Here is an 18,800-nt window from a genome sequence, read left to right as displayed (position 1 = left end):
TGTTTGAGTGAAATTATTTATTTTTATATATTTCTTTAAATCAAAATAATTTTAAATTTATCTTTTTTGAATTGAAATTCTTTTAAAATTTAATTTATTTTTTTAATTTAAGATAAAAAAAAATTTAAATTGTAAAAAACTTTTTTTTAATTATTATTATTAAATAAATAAAGACACAAATCTACCTCCATAGTGCAGCAGTTAATTCCCAAAGTCTCAAAAACATGGATGTTATGCTGGTTATCATAATGAATATTTTATGTCTGAAACAAACCTTCACCAAGGTCCAAATCCAAATTAGTAAAGTAATTACTGTAAGTAAGTAAAATGTATTTATGAAGCACTTTTCACAAATAAAAATCATAAAGTGCTGTACACACATTTCTGTTACATCCTGTCCAAAAAATGAAAAGACAATCACATATAACATGGAAGGACAAGAACTGGGGAACTGAGGGTTGCGATGGGCATGGAAGCGCCCCATATTTAGATGAAAACTTATACCAAATTATACCACTTGTGCAGTTTAGTTTTAAAACCTTATGCTATAAAATAAATACAGGATAAAGTCCCAATACTAAAACATTTTAAAGACTTCCCAGTTACTGATTTTCTACCTTTGACCCAAGCTGAAGTGTCAGCTTTATCACATCATCATCGCTATGTAAAGTAATTGTAAAATGAACAACAAAGAGCTCAATCATGTTTTTGCCAGCAACTCATCTACCATCAACCAAACAGAAACAAAAGATTAAATGAATTACATCTTTATTTTATTCTAAATCACACATTTTCTGGGAGGACGCCTGGAAATAGTAGAGCTTTAAGATTTTGTTTTTTTTTTAATAGAGCTTCATTTTTACCGAAAGATAAAAAAATACAAAATTTCCCATCAACATTAACAACACTGGTTATTTATTTTCTTTACCTTTTTATGGAGTTATGTTGGTAAACAAAAAAGCAAAGTGAGTGGGATTTGGCCTTGGAGGTCATAGATGTGAGCTTGTATTCCAAAGAATGCAGATTTTAACCCATAGATGGCAAATATTCCAGAAAAGTGAAAGGCACCACTTGTCTCCTGATCAGCACCAACTGTGGAGAAAAAACCCACCTGCAGTAGTGGGTCACATGCAGTATGAAAAAACAAACTATTCACATCTGCTTCTTCAACTTTTAATACATAATAATGTAATGACTCTTTTAAACTCACAAGCTGATTTGAAACATACAGCAACAATATGGATTTGCTTCACAAAACACAGCACAACCATTTCATCCATCTGAAGCAGGGGTCACCAACACGGGGCCCGCGGGCACCAGGGAGCCTGTACGGAGGGGCCCTCAGGCCTGTTCTAATCAGGGCAGCAGCACTATTCACTAATCAGCTCCGTCTAAAATCTGATTTACTTGCCAAGCTTCAAACTCACTAAGATAAATACAGATGACTGATGTAGTCAGTGCCGTAGACAGGTTTTTTTTTTTTATGTAATTAAAAAAAAAAAATGTAATATGTCATTTTGTGTAGTTTTGTTATTGTTTTGGGCTTTTTGTTGTATTTTTTGTTGTTAATGAGAGATTTGGAGTATTTTTCTTGTCATTTTGTGCATTTTTTTTTGTCATTTTGTGCGCAGATTTGGTAAAAAAAACCAGAAAGGAGAGCTTTATAAAATCGTTAAATCGTAAAAACATGTTAAAAGTAGTTAGACGCGTAAAAAAGTGGTGATTTATTAATGAAACAATTACCGGTACATAAATGAAGGTAAAGAAAGTGTTGCTGGTTGAAACTTATTTCTGACCTTTTTCAAGTTAATGCTTTTCATCCATCATTATTTTTCCCTCAAATTAAAGTAAAACAGTGATATTTGAATATCAAACTAGTAGTCTTCCAGATTATTCAGTAGCTTTGATGTAGCTCGTTGTTTCAGAAATCTAAAGACTCTTAGAGCTCCAAGTGTGCATCACTTTAAAAAAAGAAGAAAAAAAACAAATTTTGAAATATTGCAGTCCATCTACATCACTTTCTGAAGCATCCGCTTTGCAGGTTTTCCAGTTCAGAAGTCCATGGATAAAGATCTATGCTGAGCCATCTCATGGCCTCTTCGACTCGCCGCTCTCCGCACATACACGTCGTACCTCGCGTCTTCCTCCTCATCTTCGTCCTCCTCCATAACCCTATCCTGTCGGCCCAGCATTCTCCCCCCAACGCTGTAATGGTCTTGCGTGCGTCCTGGTTTTATGCTAGGCCAGCTCTTCTTCCGCAGGCTGCTGTTGAAGTCCCTGAAGGGAGGCAACGAGCCCTGGAAGTCCGCTCCTAAAGGAGGAAGCTCCATGGATCCGCTGCCTAACGTGTGAGAGCCCAGGCTCACTTTGATGGAGTTAATGGAGGCCTGGGAGCCACAATGATGCTCGTGAACGCATCGCGACCCTGATGACAATCTCCTGAGCGCCTGCAGAGACTGAAGCTCTTGTGATAACTCGCCGAGGTCTCCAGACGCCTCCTAACAGGAAAAACATTTTGCTTTTTATTGAAGAACCTAATGAACACTTTTTGAGCTATGGACAATGTAGTGAGGGTATGTGTTGATTTTCATGGATCCCTATTCTTCTTCCATTTTCAGCTTCCAATATCTCAGGAACTACATCACATAGGACACTTAAATTTGGTGTAGTAATACAGCTTCATCTACTCTCTCAGAATATACAAATATATGCTATACATCCTATCTGGTGGACATGAAAAAAGCTTCTCGGGGTATGGGGCTGGAAGATGTTTGGGCCTTCAGTAAACTAATATGTACATAGACTTTTTAAATCAATAATGATTCGTCAGATATGTACATTGGTTCTTGGGTGACAAGCTCTTGAAATCCAACAACAAATGATTATAAGACACAGACGTAAGGAACAATAACCTCATGTCAAGGATTTTCAATATACATGAGTGCAGTGACGTGCCGTGACCACTAGGGTTTGGTAGGCAAGTTGCAAATCCAGACCACCAATGACAATTTCATATGTTTCTGCTGTCAAGTGTTAATTCAATTCAAATCAAATCAATTTTATTTGTATAAAGTAATTTACAACAAATTCATCTCAATGCACTTATCAAAATATAAAATTCATAATAAGAAAGAAAAAACAAAACAAGATCCACATGAACAAGCATTTAGCCATTTAACAAAATCAACATCGTAAAACACCATTAAAGAAACATAAACAATTATTTAATATAGTCTCCATACTCTCCCAACAAGATATATCTCATGACACGGCAGCACATCCGTTGTTTGTGTTGAAAACACAGACACACAAAGAAACACAGAGAAACACAGAGAAAATGACAACAACTCAGAACATCCTCAGTGAGGAGCATCCACAAAGTCAATCCTTCCTTTTGTTCCATTCACTGTAAAAAGTATGTAACATTTTCTGACCTTACCCTTGCTGAAGATCTGGTAACTCAGGTGTTGGTCTCCATCTTTTAAAATCTGTCATTTTTTTCCTCAAAAAAAAAGTTTCTTTATCGTCTCTAGCACTGTCATTCTGACTGTAGTGTTATCCCACCCACTAGCTAGAGAACGTAGCAGCAGCGGTCACATGGCATCTATTTACTAATGTACTGTGAACTTACGTATAGCATTTAGCATAGCACGGTTACGTGCAAAGGCAGCTCTCTACGCTGCCTTTGCACGAAAATGGTTGTCATCTTGGGGACATGACTGCGCATGCGCAAACATGTAAAAACACGCAATGGGAACGGAGGCAGAGGAGCAACGTGCCTTTGGGAGGGGGCGTGGCCTCCCTCTGCCTTACAGTGGGGTGAAAAAGAAAAAAAAGACTGCAGCTGTTCCAGGAAATAGCGCTGTTTAGTAATTTGGACCATGAAATGGACAAAATGCGGTCACTTTCAAACTTATAGGTACTGTAGGCTATTGGAAATGGAAAAATAAATAATTTATAATAATAATATAATTAAAACAAATAATCAAAATATCAATTCACCTTTGGGTAGGCACTGCCTACCTTGCCTACCCTGATGGCACGTCACTGCATGAGTGGTGAAATATACTAAAGCTGGGGTCCAAAATAAAAATGAAGATGTTGTTTTATATCCCAAGAAAGAGTAAACTTTATACTATGAATTAAAACAGAGATCGGATTTATTTCTTACATTCACACATGCAGTAATTTTTTGTTTGGAGTGTGTCCCTCAAGAACCAATACATGTGACTAATCATTAGTGATGTGAACAGTCTATGTACATAGCTCAAAGCTGATCAAATAACAGGGAGCTGAGGCATATGTTAAGTTGTTTACTGAAGGACCAAACATGTTCTACAAACCCACCCTAATTTTTTACAATTTTGAGGGGCTGGCATATCCACCAGATAAGATGTATAGCAGATCTTTTTGTATTATTCTGAGAGACTAGGTGCATTACTGTACCAAATCTATACCAAATTTAAGTTTCCTATGTGTGGTGTAGTTCCTGAGATATTGGAAGCTGAAAACGGAAAAAAAATAGGCACATGCAAAAATTGACACAAGAAGAAACTCTGCATCAACTCCCTTCCTGAAGAGCGGACTGTTGCAAATCATAACGCATGGCCATGGAAACCGACTACACGTGTGTAAGGTGGAATTACTCTCACGATTTCAAATTCATACCTAATGATACCTGAACATTAAGGCTTTCTTTTGTGTTTTTGTTTAATAGATACATTTTTGTTTGTATATTTTTGTCTAAAAGGAAAAGAAAAGTGTTTTGTGGTGTCACATTTGTAGACATTAAACTGTTATGGTATCAATTTAATAGGATTAGTTTTTTAAAATGGCTTAACAAAACATAAATGTGCGATTAGCTAAAAATAACTTAAAGTAGTATAACTCAGTTACATTTTGGAGCTGGTAATATTGTAATACAAATATGTTATGTTTTATTGCCCTTTAACTGGTAATATAAAATGTATTACAATTTGAGAGTAACTTGCCCAACACGGAATAACCACTGGCCAATTGGTAAACAATTCAGAATTTTTTTAGACTAGAGTAGATGGGACATTTGTGAAATGACATGGAATGATCCACAACTAAAGGAATCATTAACGTGGGAGGTTTAACCTTGTCTCTGAGAGTGAAGAGCTCGTAGTGGGGAGGGTCAAACACCTCCTGCAAGTGTGCACGATGGAAGAGGTTGTTCTTACGCACCAAAACCTTTGAAACACAAGCAAATGCCTTAGAGTTGACACAAATGTTACAAAGTAACGAAACGCTTGTTGTTGTTGTTGTGTTACCTTTTTTCGAGGCTGCTTGACCTGCACCAGAATGGAGATGATAAGGAGGAGCAGAACCACGCCGGTCGACACGCAGATAATCATCCCCTGAGTCTTATTGATATGGATGAAAACACTTTTGCTCTTTTTTTCTGTTAGATACAAGAAGAGAAGTGAGTTGAAATAACCCAGACTTAATAAAATACAACAATATTAACAACAAACATCTACAAATAACTTTACATGCTTTGCAAAATATTCTACTGTCAATTATTACTAGCTTTACAACAGAAGTGAAAGTAATAGTAACTTGACCCCTTAGTTGAAATAAATATCAGGAAAATTTGCACAATGACAACAAAAATACACAAAATGACAACAATATCACTCCAAAAACACACAGGACAATTACAAAAGTCTAGAAAAATATACTAAACAGTCAAAACCAAAAACAAATCCACAAAAGTGACAACATAAACAAAAAACTCCTTTGTTTTTTTTTTCTAAATCCTGACATGAATGTTGATAATGTGACTTTTAAATCAGACAATCACAGTTTTGTGGCTCCCGCTGAAATAAAAGTTACTCGTCTCTGCTTTTTATTAACCTTTAGATTTTTATAAATTCTTCACTTCTTGTCTTGTCTTCTCTTCTCTTCTCTTCTCTTCTCTTCTCTTCTCTTCTCTTCTCTTCTCTTCTCTTGTCTTGTCTTCTCTTGTCTTGTCTTGTCTTGTCTTGTCTTGTCTTCTCTTCTCTTCTCGTAACTCCCTTTGCCATAATCTTGCCATCACTTTGTTCGGTTTCAGAACCATGGACAGAGCAGATTAAATTGATACCTTTGCAGTTGCTTTCATCCCAAGGAAAGACGCAGTTCTGGATGCCGTTACACACCAGAGAGTTATTGATGCACATGTTGCTGTGGCAGAAAAATGCACTTCCTGTACACGGTGCTGAAAGATACACACAGGAGAGTATTATTCCATATGTCTGCTGTAAAATGTCAATGTTTTCATCTAATGTATTTAAATAACTGGGACTTCAACAGGAAACAGATATCTGAAGGAGAAACTCACGGTCGGCAAAAGAAGTGAACAGCATCCGAAAGCGACTGAGACGACTGGTTTCATCGGCCCACATCCGTACCACTCCCAGACCGGTGTCCAGCATGATGTCATTAGCTACTGTGCTACAGAACTTAGCCTGCAAGAAACCACACACCATGGATGTGTTGTCTCATTGAGGTCAAGGTCTGTACAACAGTTGCTCTGCAGGGTCTCAGACTTGGATTACAGCAACAACAACAAAAAGAGGAAGATAAAGAAAGAGAGAGTGAGGACTGAACGTCTGCGTTACCTTTAGGTCTTCAATGGCACTGCTTCCATCATAAACAGCCACAAAGTTCTTCTTACACTCGTTGGAGTTTTCCATCTGGTACTCCAAGAATCGAAGGTAAATCTGGAATGAACGGAGCACACCACGACACTGGTGTGTTAAAGGATCAAACAGCTTAAGCGTATTTTATTTAGAGCATTGTTGGATTATCAACACACGTTGATCCGACATACAGAACATGTTAGGTTCAAACAACAAACAGTATAAAGCTGGTTCTTTTGTAATAAAGTCTCCATACATAATGAAATACATCACAGCCTATAAGAGGAGTGTACAGAACAGAGATGGGCAACTTTTACCACAGCAGGGCCACAAAAGTGTGATTGTCTGATCCGAGAGCTACATTATCAAGATTGATTTCAGCATTTAGAATAATGACCAATCCAAGCATCAATACAGGAGAGAACAAAGGGTTTGTGTATTTCTGTTGTCATTTTGTACAATTTTGTACAATGTGTTTTTGGGACTCATTTTTGTTGTTGTTTGGGATATTTTTCCTTTATTTGATGTGTTTTGGAGTTATCTTGTGTGTTTTTTATTGTCATTTTGTGTGTTTTTTTGTCATTTTGTGCATTTTTACTTTGGGGTCGGACGAATTGAGACCAAGGGTGCCAGTTGCCTATGTCTGCTACAGAATATAAGATGTGAACAGAGCTGCAGGTCTTAAACTCAGCCAGTGTTCAGTCATTTTGTTCTTGGGGAAACACACACTCTCCTTAGCTTCACTTTTCTTTATTTCAGGAATACACAGTATGAAAAATGTCAGTTTGTGAATTTAAAAAAGGCAAATTCAACCTGTCACATGTCATACCCTATTGTTGGTGGGAGCTCGAATAGTCCAGATGCAATCCACTGGTTGATCTGGCTTCACTTTATATTCCTCCTCCACCTGACTGGAACGGATCAGGCCGTCAGCCCCGGAAAGCTCAAACTGACAGTCTGACCCACAGGAAGAAAAGAGGAGGAGCCACAAGAGGGAACATTAAACTGTTGGGATTTTACTTCCTTTAAACATTTAAAAGCCATCTGTGGAAATCAATTATATTTAGATACCAAAAGAGTTTTCTATTGTAAATGAAAGAAAAATATACAGTAACTCTGACTTTATATTGTTAATTGATAAATTATTGCATAGATTTTGATACAAATGACAAGCAGGAACTTGTAAAAAAAACTAGTTTGATCACGTTTTGCCTCATTTCATTTTTAGGATGTAATTTATTAATAAAACAAGATGCATCGTCTTTTCCAGATATTGTCAGTTATCTGGATCAATGATCCTGATCATGGAACCATAACTAGTCTCACCCTGGGACCCGCATTTTGCCAAGGTCATTAAATTGTGACCCACGTTTTTTTAGAATTCAAGCAACCAAAATGAGTTTTTCAAAAATAGCTGATAAAAACACACATATATAATTTTTTAAAAAACATAATTCTATATACAGTATTTTCCTGTGCAACAAGTTTCTCTCAAAATAACAGACTAGTCCAACATGAGAGACATTAAATATTTATTTATTTTTTGACCAGCTGTCCACAACCCAACCAGTACTGGTCCGCGACCCACTTTTGGGTCTCGAACCACCAGTTAAGAATCACTGCTTTAAAGGCTTGAAAGACATAAAACTCTAAATCAGATCAAATCAAATCGAGCTTTATTGTCATTTTGCCAACCATACATAGTAGTGCAGAAAAGATGAGAGAACGGTTCTCCAGGATCCAGTTTAAAAACATACATACTGTATCTTCCATACTACACATACACGAGTGCTCACACACACATCCCTGAGACGTCTTTATAGCGCATGAATAAAACAGCAGTTAAAATGACCTTGAGAATAGTCATTTAAAATGCTGAGACTGAAACCAATATGAATACTGAAACTAAAAACAAAGTACTAAAACTAGATAAAGGTCTAGTGTGTACATATTTTGATCAGCTGTTCAGCTTTCTAACAGCTTGTGGTTCGACCTTTGATACTCATGAAACGTCTGCCTGATGGCAGCATTTCAAAGCATTTAGGAGAGGATGTGTGGAGTTCCTGACTATGTTCAGTGCCCTGCTCCTGCAGAGACTCTGGAAGAGTTCATGGATAGAGGGGAGGGAAACTCCGATGACCCTCTCACCTCCTCTGACACAATCCTCTGCAGGGCTTTTCTGTCTGACATACTGCTGCTGGAGTACCATGTAGAGATGCAGCATGTAAGGACGTTCTCAACCACACCTCTGTAGAAGGTCCTGAGGATGCTGGTGGGGAGAGAGGTTTCTTTCAGTTTTCTCAGGATGTACAGTCTCTGCTGGGAACGTTTGACAATCGCAGAGGTGTTCTTTTTCCAGCTCAGGTCCTGTGAGATCTGCACTCCGAGGAACTTGATATTCTCCACTCTCTCCACTGCACAGCCGCTGATGCTGAGGGGAGCATTCTCAGGTTTTGACCTCCGGAATTCGATGATCATCTCCTTCATTTTGTCCACGTTGAGCAGCAGGTTCTTCTCTGTGCACCAGCCATCTTGATGTTCTACTTCCTCCCTGTACATTGGTTCATCATTTCCACGGAGTCCCACCATTGTGTGTCAGCAGGGTAAACAACAGTGGACTGAGCACACAGCCTTGAGGGGATCCAGCGCTCAGCATGACGGATTTGGAAGTCTTCTTTTTGACCCAGATAGACTGGGGTCTCTTGGTCAAGAAGTACAGGACCCAGAGACATGTGGCGGTGTTCAGACCGAGCAGGAGGAGTTTCTGCATTAGTCTCTGGGGGATGATGGTGTTAAATGCTGAGCTGAAATTATTGAAAAGGATTCTGATGTAGGTGTCTTGACTGTCCAGGTGGGTGATGACTGAGTGCAGGGTGGTGGATATTGTATCCTCAGTGGAGCGGTTGGGACAGTAGGCAAATTGAAGGGGGTCCAGTGATGCAGGGAGGCTGGCTGTGAGGTGTGGTTTGACAACCCGTTCAAAAAACTTCAGACAGGTTATGACTTGTTTCTTTGCCACTGGAACAATGGTGGATGTTTTAGAGCATTTGGGGACAATGGCCTGACTGAGGGAGATGTTAAAATGTCAGTCAGTACATCTACCAGCTCACCAGCGCAGTCACTGAGCACACGTCTCGGGATGTTGTTCGGACCTGCGGATTTCTGTGGGTTGTCCCTGCTTAGGGTCCGCCATGTGTTTGCTACTTTGATGGTGAGAGGTCTCCCAACAGATGAAGGAGAAGGACCAGCCCTCTCTCTGATTGTCGGGCTTGCTGTTTCAAACTGTGCAAAGAAGTTGTTAAACCTGTGTGGAAGAGAAGTGTCGTTGTCGTCAACCACCTGCCTGGTCTTGTAGTTTGTTAGTGCTTGGACTCGCTACAACATCCATCAGGTGTTTCCTGTGTCACAAAGGTGTTCCTGGAACTTTCTCTGCGTAAGTGTGTTTTGCTGCCTTTATCCCTTTTGAGACCGCAGATCTGGCTGAGCGGAGAGCAGTCCTGTCTCCTGCCCAGAGAACGCACCGCAGTTGTCATCCAGGGTTTTTGGTTGCAGTCAAGTTCTTCATCACAGTTACTGTACATCCTCTGTGTACTTTACGATGTAGCCAGTTACTGCCTCAGCGTACTCCTCAATGTCTCTCGGATTACCCTGGGAAGCTGCTGTCTTGAAAACCTCCCAGTCAGTGTACATAAAACAGTGCTATAGTGTTGAGGATGCACCCTCCGGCCAGATCCGGGCTTGTTTTTTGCCAGGCCTGCTGCGCTTCAATAGGGGTTTGTAAGCAGGTACCAGCATAACAGAAAGATGATCAGAGCGACCGAAGTGGGGGCGGTGTGTTGCTTTGTATGCAAACTGTATATCCTCATTAATAACCATACAGTTGAGTATAGTCACAATGTTTGGAAAAATTGGGATAAAATACACAATTCAGATCCAATCCAAATGAAATTTGGTGGGATGATAAAAAACAACTCAACAAAACTGATTCAAATTTCATAAATATCAGTCATATGTGAATTGAGATATACGTTTTTGAAATTTCGCCAATGTTGAGAAATAGGTCTTTCAATGTAATTTATACCAATTGTTCCTTAATAAATCAATATGCACATTGTACATTTTTAGTTTAATCGGATTCACACTTTTTGAGATATAGAAAATTTAGTGGGGGGGTATGAGTCGATTTTTGCATGTGCCTATTTTTTTTCCATTTTCAGCTTCCAATATCTCAGGAACTACATCACATAGGAAACTTAATTTTGGTGTAGTAATACAGCTCCACCTACTCTCCAGATTATACAAGAATGTCCTCCATACATCCTATCTGGTGGACATGACAGCCCCTCAAAATTGGAAAAAGATTTTTCTGAGTTTGGGTCTGGAACATGTTTGGGCCTTCAGTAAACAACTTTGCATCAGCTTTGAGATACAGTATGTACATAGACTGTTCACATTACTAATGATTAGTCACATATATGCATATACAATTTTTCTTTATGCAACTTCTTAATTTTTTTTTTGGACCCCAACTTTAGGTTATTTCACCACTGGTGAATATTGAAAATCCTTTACATGAGGCCATTGTAGCTGCATGGTCCATTTTTGAAACAACATGGAATGAGCCAAATACTGTAGGTATTTTTTGGATTTTTGAAACTGATCCAGAATCAGTATATTGATCTGGGTCCTCTGCAATTTGCTTGATTATTCCTACCTGGGATGGGATTTAAAAGTCCTCCAACATGTAGATGAAACTCTGGATCTTTGTGAGAGATCACACAGGTAGATATTAGTGAAACAAAAAGCACCTAATACACCCACACGTGACGAATTAAAGGTTCCCTCACCTGCAGTAAAGCTGTACTGGACCTGGAAGCCGGTTCCCTCCAGCTCCTCATCACTAAAGAAGCGAATCCACATGAAGCGTCCACTGGAGAGGACACGGCCGGGGCTCTCTGTGCCACAGAAGCGGTTGATGAGCGGGGAGAAGCTGAAGGGTCCATCGCGCACCTCGATGTGGTCGAAGCGGCACTCAAAGGATGCCTCGATGAAGAAGGACTTGTCAAAAACCAGCTCGATCCGTTGGCGAGGCTGAGCTAAAAGGTGGATCACAGGTCACTCCTACCATGACGTGGAGTTTTAATAAAGGGATCATCCACTGTTTTTACAAATATGGCCTAAAATTTTTAAAGAGTAACTAAACCCCAAACCCACTAATGTATTTGGGTATTAAGTAGTGCTGTTTATTAATCCTAGTCCCACTCTTCACATTTTAGTAAAATTATTTACATTTTGCGTATTTAGTTGTAAAATGTCAGAGTTACTGGTCTCTAATGGTTTAATGCCGGCTATTACAAGTCAATTTTGCTATTGACTAAAATGGAGTCTTTAAGATTCCACTGCGCAATCAACTTTCACTGTTGGCCCCACCCTCCCTATAAAAGCCGAGAGGAGGGAGGAGGGTTTCCTCCAATCACAGCCCTTAGTGAGCATTGATTGACAGTTTTAATGAGGAAGTCCACTGTGTTCCGTGTGAAACAGCCGCTGTAGCGGTGCCATTTTTGTCTCTGAGCTTCTATAAAGAGCTGATTTTGGTCTAATCAGAGGGTTCCTCAAGCTATGTGTGTATTTACAGACACATCTATGCTATGTGTGTATTACCGTCTGTCTCTACGTGTGCGCGGGCGTGTGTGTCTGTCTTATTGCTATTTGCGTGAGGTGGTGGGAGAGCAGGGCTGTTTGCCCCCAAGTGGTGTCTATAAGGCTGAGCTTCATGTGTGTGATTGTGTGTGCCTGTGGTTGTAGTGGCACATCTCAGCTTATGAACTCACTATGTGTGTTTGTACAGACACATCATTGTGTGTATTACCGTCTGTCTCTGCGCAGCTCAAGCAGAGGTTTAGTTACTCTTTAAAAGAAGATCTATGCCTAACAAAACACAATATTATGCACCATATTCATTTAATTGCCTTTTAATAATGGGACTACTTTACAGTTTTAGAGCCTGTGTTCCTCCATTTTGAAATCATGTGATTGATGATGTCACATGGCCCCACTGACTGCAAATATCCCATTGTTTTCTATTGGAGTGAAGCATTCAGCAGCTTTTTAGATCATTTAGGATCTTTTTCAGTCAAAATCACAACTTGTGGTGCTTTTGGTTGTTCTAAATCAGGGGTGTCAAACTCATTTTATTTCAGGGGCCAAATACGGAGCAGTTTGATCTCAAGTGGGCCACAGATTTTATGCAGAAAAAATAGTAATTTCAACATCATTGGGCCCTAGTTTGCATTTGACCCAACAGGTTGAGGAAAATTTTAAGATTTTGTAAAGGTTTTTACAACAGTTTAACATTAAGAATGAATGCAATCATGCGATATAAGCACCAGGAAAACTGTGAGCCTTTCTAAATACTCTTTAGCTTCATTTACACAATGATTAATGTTTTCTCTGTCGTTTTCACTATCTCCTGCAGGCCAATATGGATGCTCCAAAGGGCCGGATTTGGCCCTCAGGCCTTGAGTTGTCGATGTAAATCTGTGACCGCAGGGGGCAATAGTTCCGAATCTGGGGTTTGGTAGTAGTCAATGAAGCAGAGAAGAAGAGCTCTCCTAAGGCACCTTTACTTTCCCATATTAATGTGTTTTGTTAGGCATAGATCTTCTAATATTTTAAAGGTTTTTGGCCAAATTTGTAAAAACAGTGGAGGATCCCTTTAAATCTGCAGCGAAATTTTCTTTGTGATATATTTCTAATGTATATTTACTGCCTAGAATAGAATATTAAAACATGAACACGAGGCACATTTAAAAAAGGAACTTCAGCAACATTAAAAAGCTCTTTTTATGGTTATACCTTCAAGGACAAACAGGCACTCCCTGTTTGGGGGGTACGTGTCTGGGAAGTTTGGAGAGCTGAAGGTTCCGCCGTCAACATTCCGCTCCCAGTTTCCACAGTTGTGGGGTTTCTTTGGTCGTGGAGAAGTTTTTACTGCTTTTGGTGTCGTGCCTTCATCTTCTTTAAAGCATTCATATCACAAATATATCTAAATACAAATGTGCAAAAGTGCTGACATAATGGATTAGATTTTAAAATATAGTGCAGTGTGCAGTAAAGAGCCTGGCCGATGTGGAATTAATGGGGCCAATATTTGGGTTTTAAAAAGCCCATATCCAATGTACTGAATCTAATTTAAACATATTTTCAAACTTGTCCATATTATTTTTTTTATTTATAGTGGAGCATAATGCTTTTTTTTTGCATTTTAGGAAGCTATAACGTGACAATTGCAAGTCCCAGAGCTACATAATTCTGGAAATGCACAGTCAGGTAGCTTATGTGTCTTGCCGAAAAACATGAAGGTTGTAAGGGTAGTACGAATAGCTCATTTAGACCCCTAAACTTTGCATTTCGGAAGTTAATATAATTATAGATTAGTGCCATTTTAAATGTATGTGGGGAATTTCTATGATCACTCATTAGTTGTGTATATTTATTTCATGACTGTATGACATTGTTCGACACCACACCAAATTTCATTGGTTTAGGTGAAGTAGTTATAATGATATGGGGTCCTGAAAATGGACAAAATTTAAGTAAAAACACTCACTAGAGTGAGTGATGGCATTCATTGAAAATGGAATAGAATGACCTATGAATGTATCAACCAATATATGAAATAAGATTATCGGATAAAAAAAATAAAGTTGCAAACGGTAAACATGGATACATTTTTAAAAAAGGAAAAATTTAACTTCAAAGAATGACTTAGTGCATTTTTTCCCAGGCCATAATCAATCGGCTGGGCTCTAAAAATGAGTGTTAACACAGCATTCTTACCTTTATATTTTCCCCTTCATTTTTCGTGTTTTGTTGTCATTTTGTGTATTTTTCCTTTCAACTTATGTGTTTTGTAGTAGTTTTGTTGTTGTTTTGCATATTTCATTTTGTGTATTTTGTTGTCATTTTGTATTTTATTTTATTTTTTCATTTTATGTGTTTTGGAGTTATTTTGTGTATTTTTATTGTCGTTTTGTGTATTTTTGGTGTTATTTTATTTTCCTTTCATTTAATGTATTTTTGTTGTAATTTCATGCATTTTTGCTGTGATTTGTGTGTTTACTTTGGGGGTCAGACGAATTTAGTGTTTGGTTTTAGTGGGTTTTTTTGTAGATTTCAGGAGGCTCATGACAATAACAAGTCCCAGAGTTCCAATATTCTGGAATTACCCAGCTAGCCCATGTATCTTCCCTATCTTTGCATTTTCAAGGTAACATCATAGATTAGTGCCATTTAGATCATAATCAATCGGCCGGACTCTAAAAAATGAGTGTGAAAACAACATTCTTACCTTTAATCTTTTGTGCCAGAGCAAATCCCTCTTCGATCAATAAAAGAAATAACCAGACTGTAAAGGAAGTCGACAGGAATCAAAGAAACGAGGAGGAAGAGGAAGAGGAAGAGGAAGAGGAAGAGCGCTTAGTGGGATTTGTTTCTCGGCATCCTGAAATGTATAATTTATACACGGACAGGCCAAGAGGTGACATAGCATATGATCACACACACACACACACACACACTGACTGCTGCTTATTACTGAACATCATCATCATCATCTTTGCTTTGTTTTCATTCTTTCAAAGTAAAAGCGTTACAATAAACGTGTGATAAAGTGTGATTAAAAAAAAGAACTAAAACATGAGTTTTCATGAATCCTGAACAAGATAAACTAGTATGAATGATTATAGGGATGACTATTTTTTAAAAAAACAAAACAAAACTGCCACACATAAAAAAAAAAAAAGACAGACGGCCTGATGATTAAAGAGTGGACACGCTCAGCATGTGTCTGTTATGTTGATCAAAGGAGATTAACAAGTTTATATCCGTTTTATCTACAGATTTGTATAAAGATGAGTAAACAGTCTGATTCATTGTGTCATTGCAGCTGCTTTTAGAATTTCATCTTTGTAAGTCATTTTTTGTATTTTTATTGTCATTTTTGTGTATTTATGTTCATCAAGCAACATTCCCAAAAGTATTAGCCAAAACTAAATCTTAATTAACTGATAATAAGTTAAACTTCATGGAGCCATCAATCTATACACTGTGTGCGTTTGCTGTTTTTGTGTATTTTCTTTGTCATTTTGTGTTTTGGAGTCACTTTTAAGCAGTTTTGTGTATTTTTGTTGTCATTTAATACATTCTTCTCTCATTTTGTATGTTTTTGTTGTCATTTTGTTGCCTCTTGTAAAGTGTCTTTGAGTTTTCTTTGAAAAGCACTATAAAAAACTGACATTTTGTGTGTGTGTGTGTGTGTGTGTGTGTGTACATTCTTCTCTTATTTTTTTTTTGTTGCTGTTTTGTATGTTTTTGGAGTCATTGTGTGTATTTTGTTGTCATTTAAAGTAAATTATAGTAAAACTGAGATTTTTATCTGCTGGTCATAAAAAACAGGGACGTCTTTTTCTTAGACATATGTGAACTGATGAAGCTGAACTCTGTTCTCATCTCAGGCCAAATAGATTACAAGAAGAAATAAATGACAGACAGTGTTTTTCAGAATTTGATCTTTGAATAGAAATTTTTCAACAAAGTAAACACTGGCTTGACATTTAGTTATGTTTGTGTGTTTTATTGCATTAAGCAGCATTTGGAGCTTCAGTGATTATAAATGTGTCAGAAATTTGGAATAATTAATGTATTTCTGACAAATGCCCCTCACCTGCTCGCATCCTTCAGGCTGGACCCAGACCTTGGATGTCAAACCAACTGGAGGCTCCTTGCATCCCTTCAATGAGTCAGTAGCAAAGATCAGTGCATCCTGATGTAGAAGAAATCCAACTTTCACTTTTTCATCTCAGATCAGTGCAGCATGGTGAGGACGAGGCAGAGGAAAGCAGCAGTGACTTGTGGTTCATCCTCATAGACGTTTCCCAGAGTTAGAGACGGATGATCCGTCTGCGCCTGCAGGAGGTTTAAGGGTGAGTGCAGTTGGCTGAGTGCACGAGGTGCAGAGTGCGCATGTGCAGCAGGGTGTAACACACATGAAGAGGTGGAACATCCTTCCACTTTGATAAAGAGATCTCATTGGTTTGGTTTCACACTCCTGATTAATTTCATTTAAAGTTTTAAACTAAACAAAAGTTCATTTTAAAATCACATTTCCTGAAGAAAATACTTCTCATTCTTCGTCACATACATTTTTCAACTTTACATGATGAATATTTATTTATTTATTTACAGCATTTATCAATGTGTAGTTTTCAATTGTTCAACAATCAACAACTTGAGGATGGCGTTAGCTCAGGCAGGCATGGAAGTCAAGCTAGCCAGCCCCATCAGCTGTCAGCAGCCCTCCTATAATTCAGTTAATCATGCAGTAGACCATGTTACATGTTTTCCATTAGTTATTAGTCTCAGTGGTGTATTTAAACCACTGCAACACGCCTACTTTTGCACGCTTTGTCCGCAAATGCCTCACAACCCCACCCCCACCCCAGCTGCCCCTCTTCTGTTTAATTAAACAGTATCTTCTGTTGGCATCTAATCATCTGTGCTTCTGTTCCAGAGGGTGCTGCTGACCGCTCTCTCTGCTTATGCCTCTCCATGTAGCTCATGAAAAAGCAAATGGGAGCTTCCTCCGCTTCAGCCTTTTCACACAGCAGCTGGAAAGGTCCCAGAACAGATCCATACCACCATATCTTAACTGCATGTCAAATAAAACTATTTGACTAAAGTGAACCTGACTGAACTATGGGTTGAAAACTAAATGACTGATGCTACTGTATATTAATATTTATGAATCCATCAATCTCTGAATTGTCTGCTGTGCTGTGTTTTTGTTGTTTCATAGTCATTTTGTGTTTGGGGTAATTTTTGTGTATTTTGGTTGCTAATTCATACATTTTCTCTCATTTTTTGTTGTTGTTTTGTGTATTTTTGTTGTCGTTTTGTGTTTTGGAGTTACTTTTTTTGGATTTTTGTTGTCATTTATGAATTCATAAATAGGAACATAGGAAAATAGCCTGAGCCTGCACTTTTAAGCGCGGTGGCTTATGGGTAATGTAGAAGTGGTAAGGAAGTGCATTGTGTGTATGTCCCGCCCGGTACTCGTGCTGTATATGTATGTGTTTTGTGTATTTTTGCTGTGATTTTGTACATTTTTCCTGCATTTTGTATGTTTTTGTTGTTGTTTTGTGTACTTTTTTTTTGCCATTTCTTGGTTTGAAGTCCTTTTTGTAGATTTTGTGTTTTGGAGTCATTTTTGTGATTGCGTACATTTTTATCTAATTTTGTATGTTTTTGTTGATTTTGTATATGTTTTTGGAGTCATTTTGTGTACTTTTCTGCATGTTATCTTGTGTTTTTGGAGTCATTTTGTGTTTTCTTTCAGGGCTGTACAAAATTAGGCCGTGGGCTACATGTTGCCCCCGGGTTGCCAGTTGCCCGTGTTTGCAATAGACTAATGGTGATGGTAGTGGATGCAACAAAACAACAACAAACCCACAAATTAAAAACAGTTTTACAGAAAAGTCCATCAGTTGGAGGGTAAAGCCTCACAAATCATTCACTTGCAAGCCGACGTTGTAATTAGCATTTAAATGAGAGTCTTAACCAAGCAAGTGATTGTCGTTATTAGCCTGTGCTTAAATTAATGAAATTCACATCTTCAATTTGGTCGAGTTTATGGTTGAGCAAAGAAGGTGACTGATTGGAAAAAAAATCTGCTTAATTAGTAATAGTAATCTACACACTTGTGTTTGTGTGTATGTGAGTGTTGTTCAGCATACAGTATAACGATTGTGTTTCGGTCAAACACAGACAACAGATTGGTGAATGTAGGAAGAAAAAAAAACCACTGTTTTTAATGCATCTTTGGAAAAGTCATTAAGACCCCATTACAGCCTGTGACTGTTGGGAAATCCCTGTGGATTTGACCTATTACTGTATTCTTCAAGTCCAAATTAAACAGAGTGAAGCAGATTTCTGCACTGACTGCCTCATCACAATTATCATTTTGCATTTACATGTGAAATAATTAAGTTGGGGAATGTATTTTTGTGTTCACTGTACTGCAATGGATTATTTCCATAATAGTGAAACTAAGATTTTTATCTTGATTTATTTATTTATTCATTTTATTTTATTTTA

At 38.1% G+C, this 18,800-nt stretch overlaps 1 protein-coding gene across 1 annotated transcript; it reads right to left on the bottom strand.

Annotated features, from left to right (window-relative positions):
- Nucleotides 1-1,748: 1,748 nt before the first annotated feature.
- On the bottom strand, nt 1,749-16,510 carry neto2b (neuropilin (NRP) and tolloid (TLL)-like 2b). Its single transcript, XM_028450095.1, has 12 exons — nt 16,372-16,510; nt 14,998-15,054; nt 13,503-13,661; nt 11,495-11,743; nt 11,362-11,409; nt 7,477-7,604; nt 6,627-6,728; nt 6,347-6,473; nt 6,110-6,223; nt 5,295-5,425; nt 5,122-5,214; nt 1,749-2,498 (listed from the first exon to the last, which is right to left on the bottom strand). The coding sequence occupies exons 1-12, from the start codon at nt 16,379-16,381 to the stop codon at nt 2,052-2,054; spliced, it is 1,665 nt and encodes a 554-aa protein (XP_028305896.1). The 5' UTR covers nt 16,382-16,510; the 3' UTR covers nt 1,749-2,051.
- Between the last annotated feature and the right edge of the window lie 2,290 nt (nt 16,511-18,800).

This window comes from Gouania willdenowi, chromosome 6, assembly GCF_900634775.1.
Source record: "Gouania willdenowi chromosome 6, fGouWil2.1, whole genome shotgun sequence".
Taxonomy (NCBI): Eukaryota; Metazoa; Chordata; class Actinopteri; order Blenniiformes; family Gobiesocidae; genus Gouania; species Gouania willdenowi.
Note: the sequence above shows the minus strand (reverse complement) of the source record. Positions and strands in the feature narration are given on the sequence as shown.

Bases quoted from the DNA above. Each gene is read 5' to 3' on its own strand.
- neto2b (XM_028450095.1), bottom strand. The intron at 13,662-14,997 runs GTAAGAATGTTG...GCTTTAAAGAAG, and splicing joins TCTGGCACAAAAGATTAAAG to ATGAAGGCACGACACCAAAA. The intron at 6,729-7,476 runs GTATGACATGTG...CGTTCATTCCAG, and splicing joins GAGCTCCCACCAACAATAGG to ATTTACCTTCGATTCTTGGA.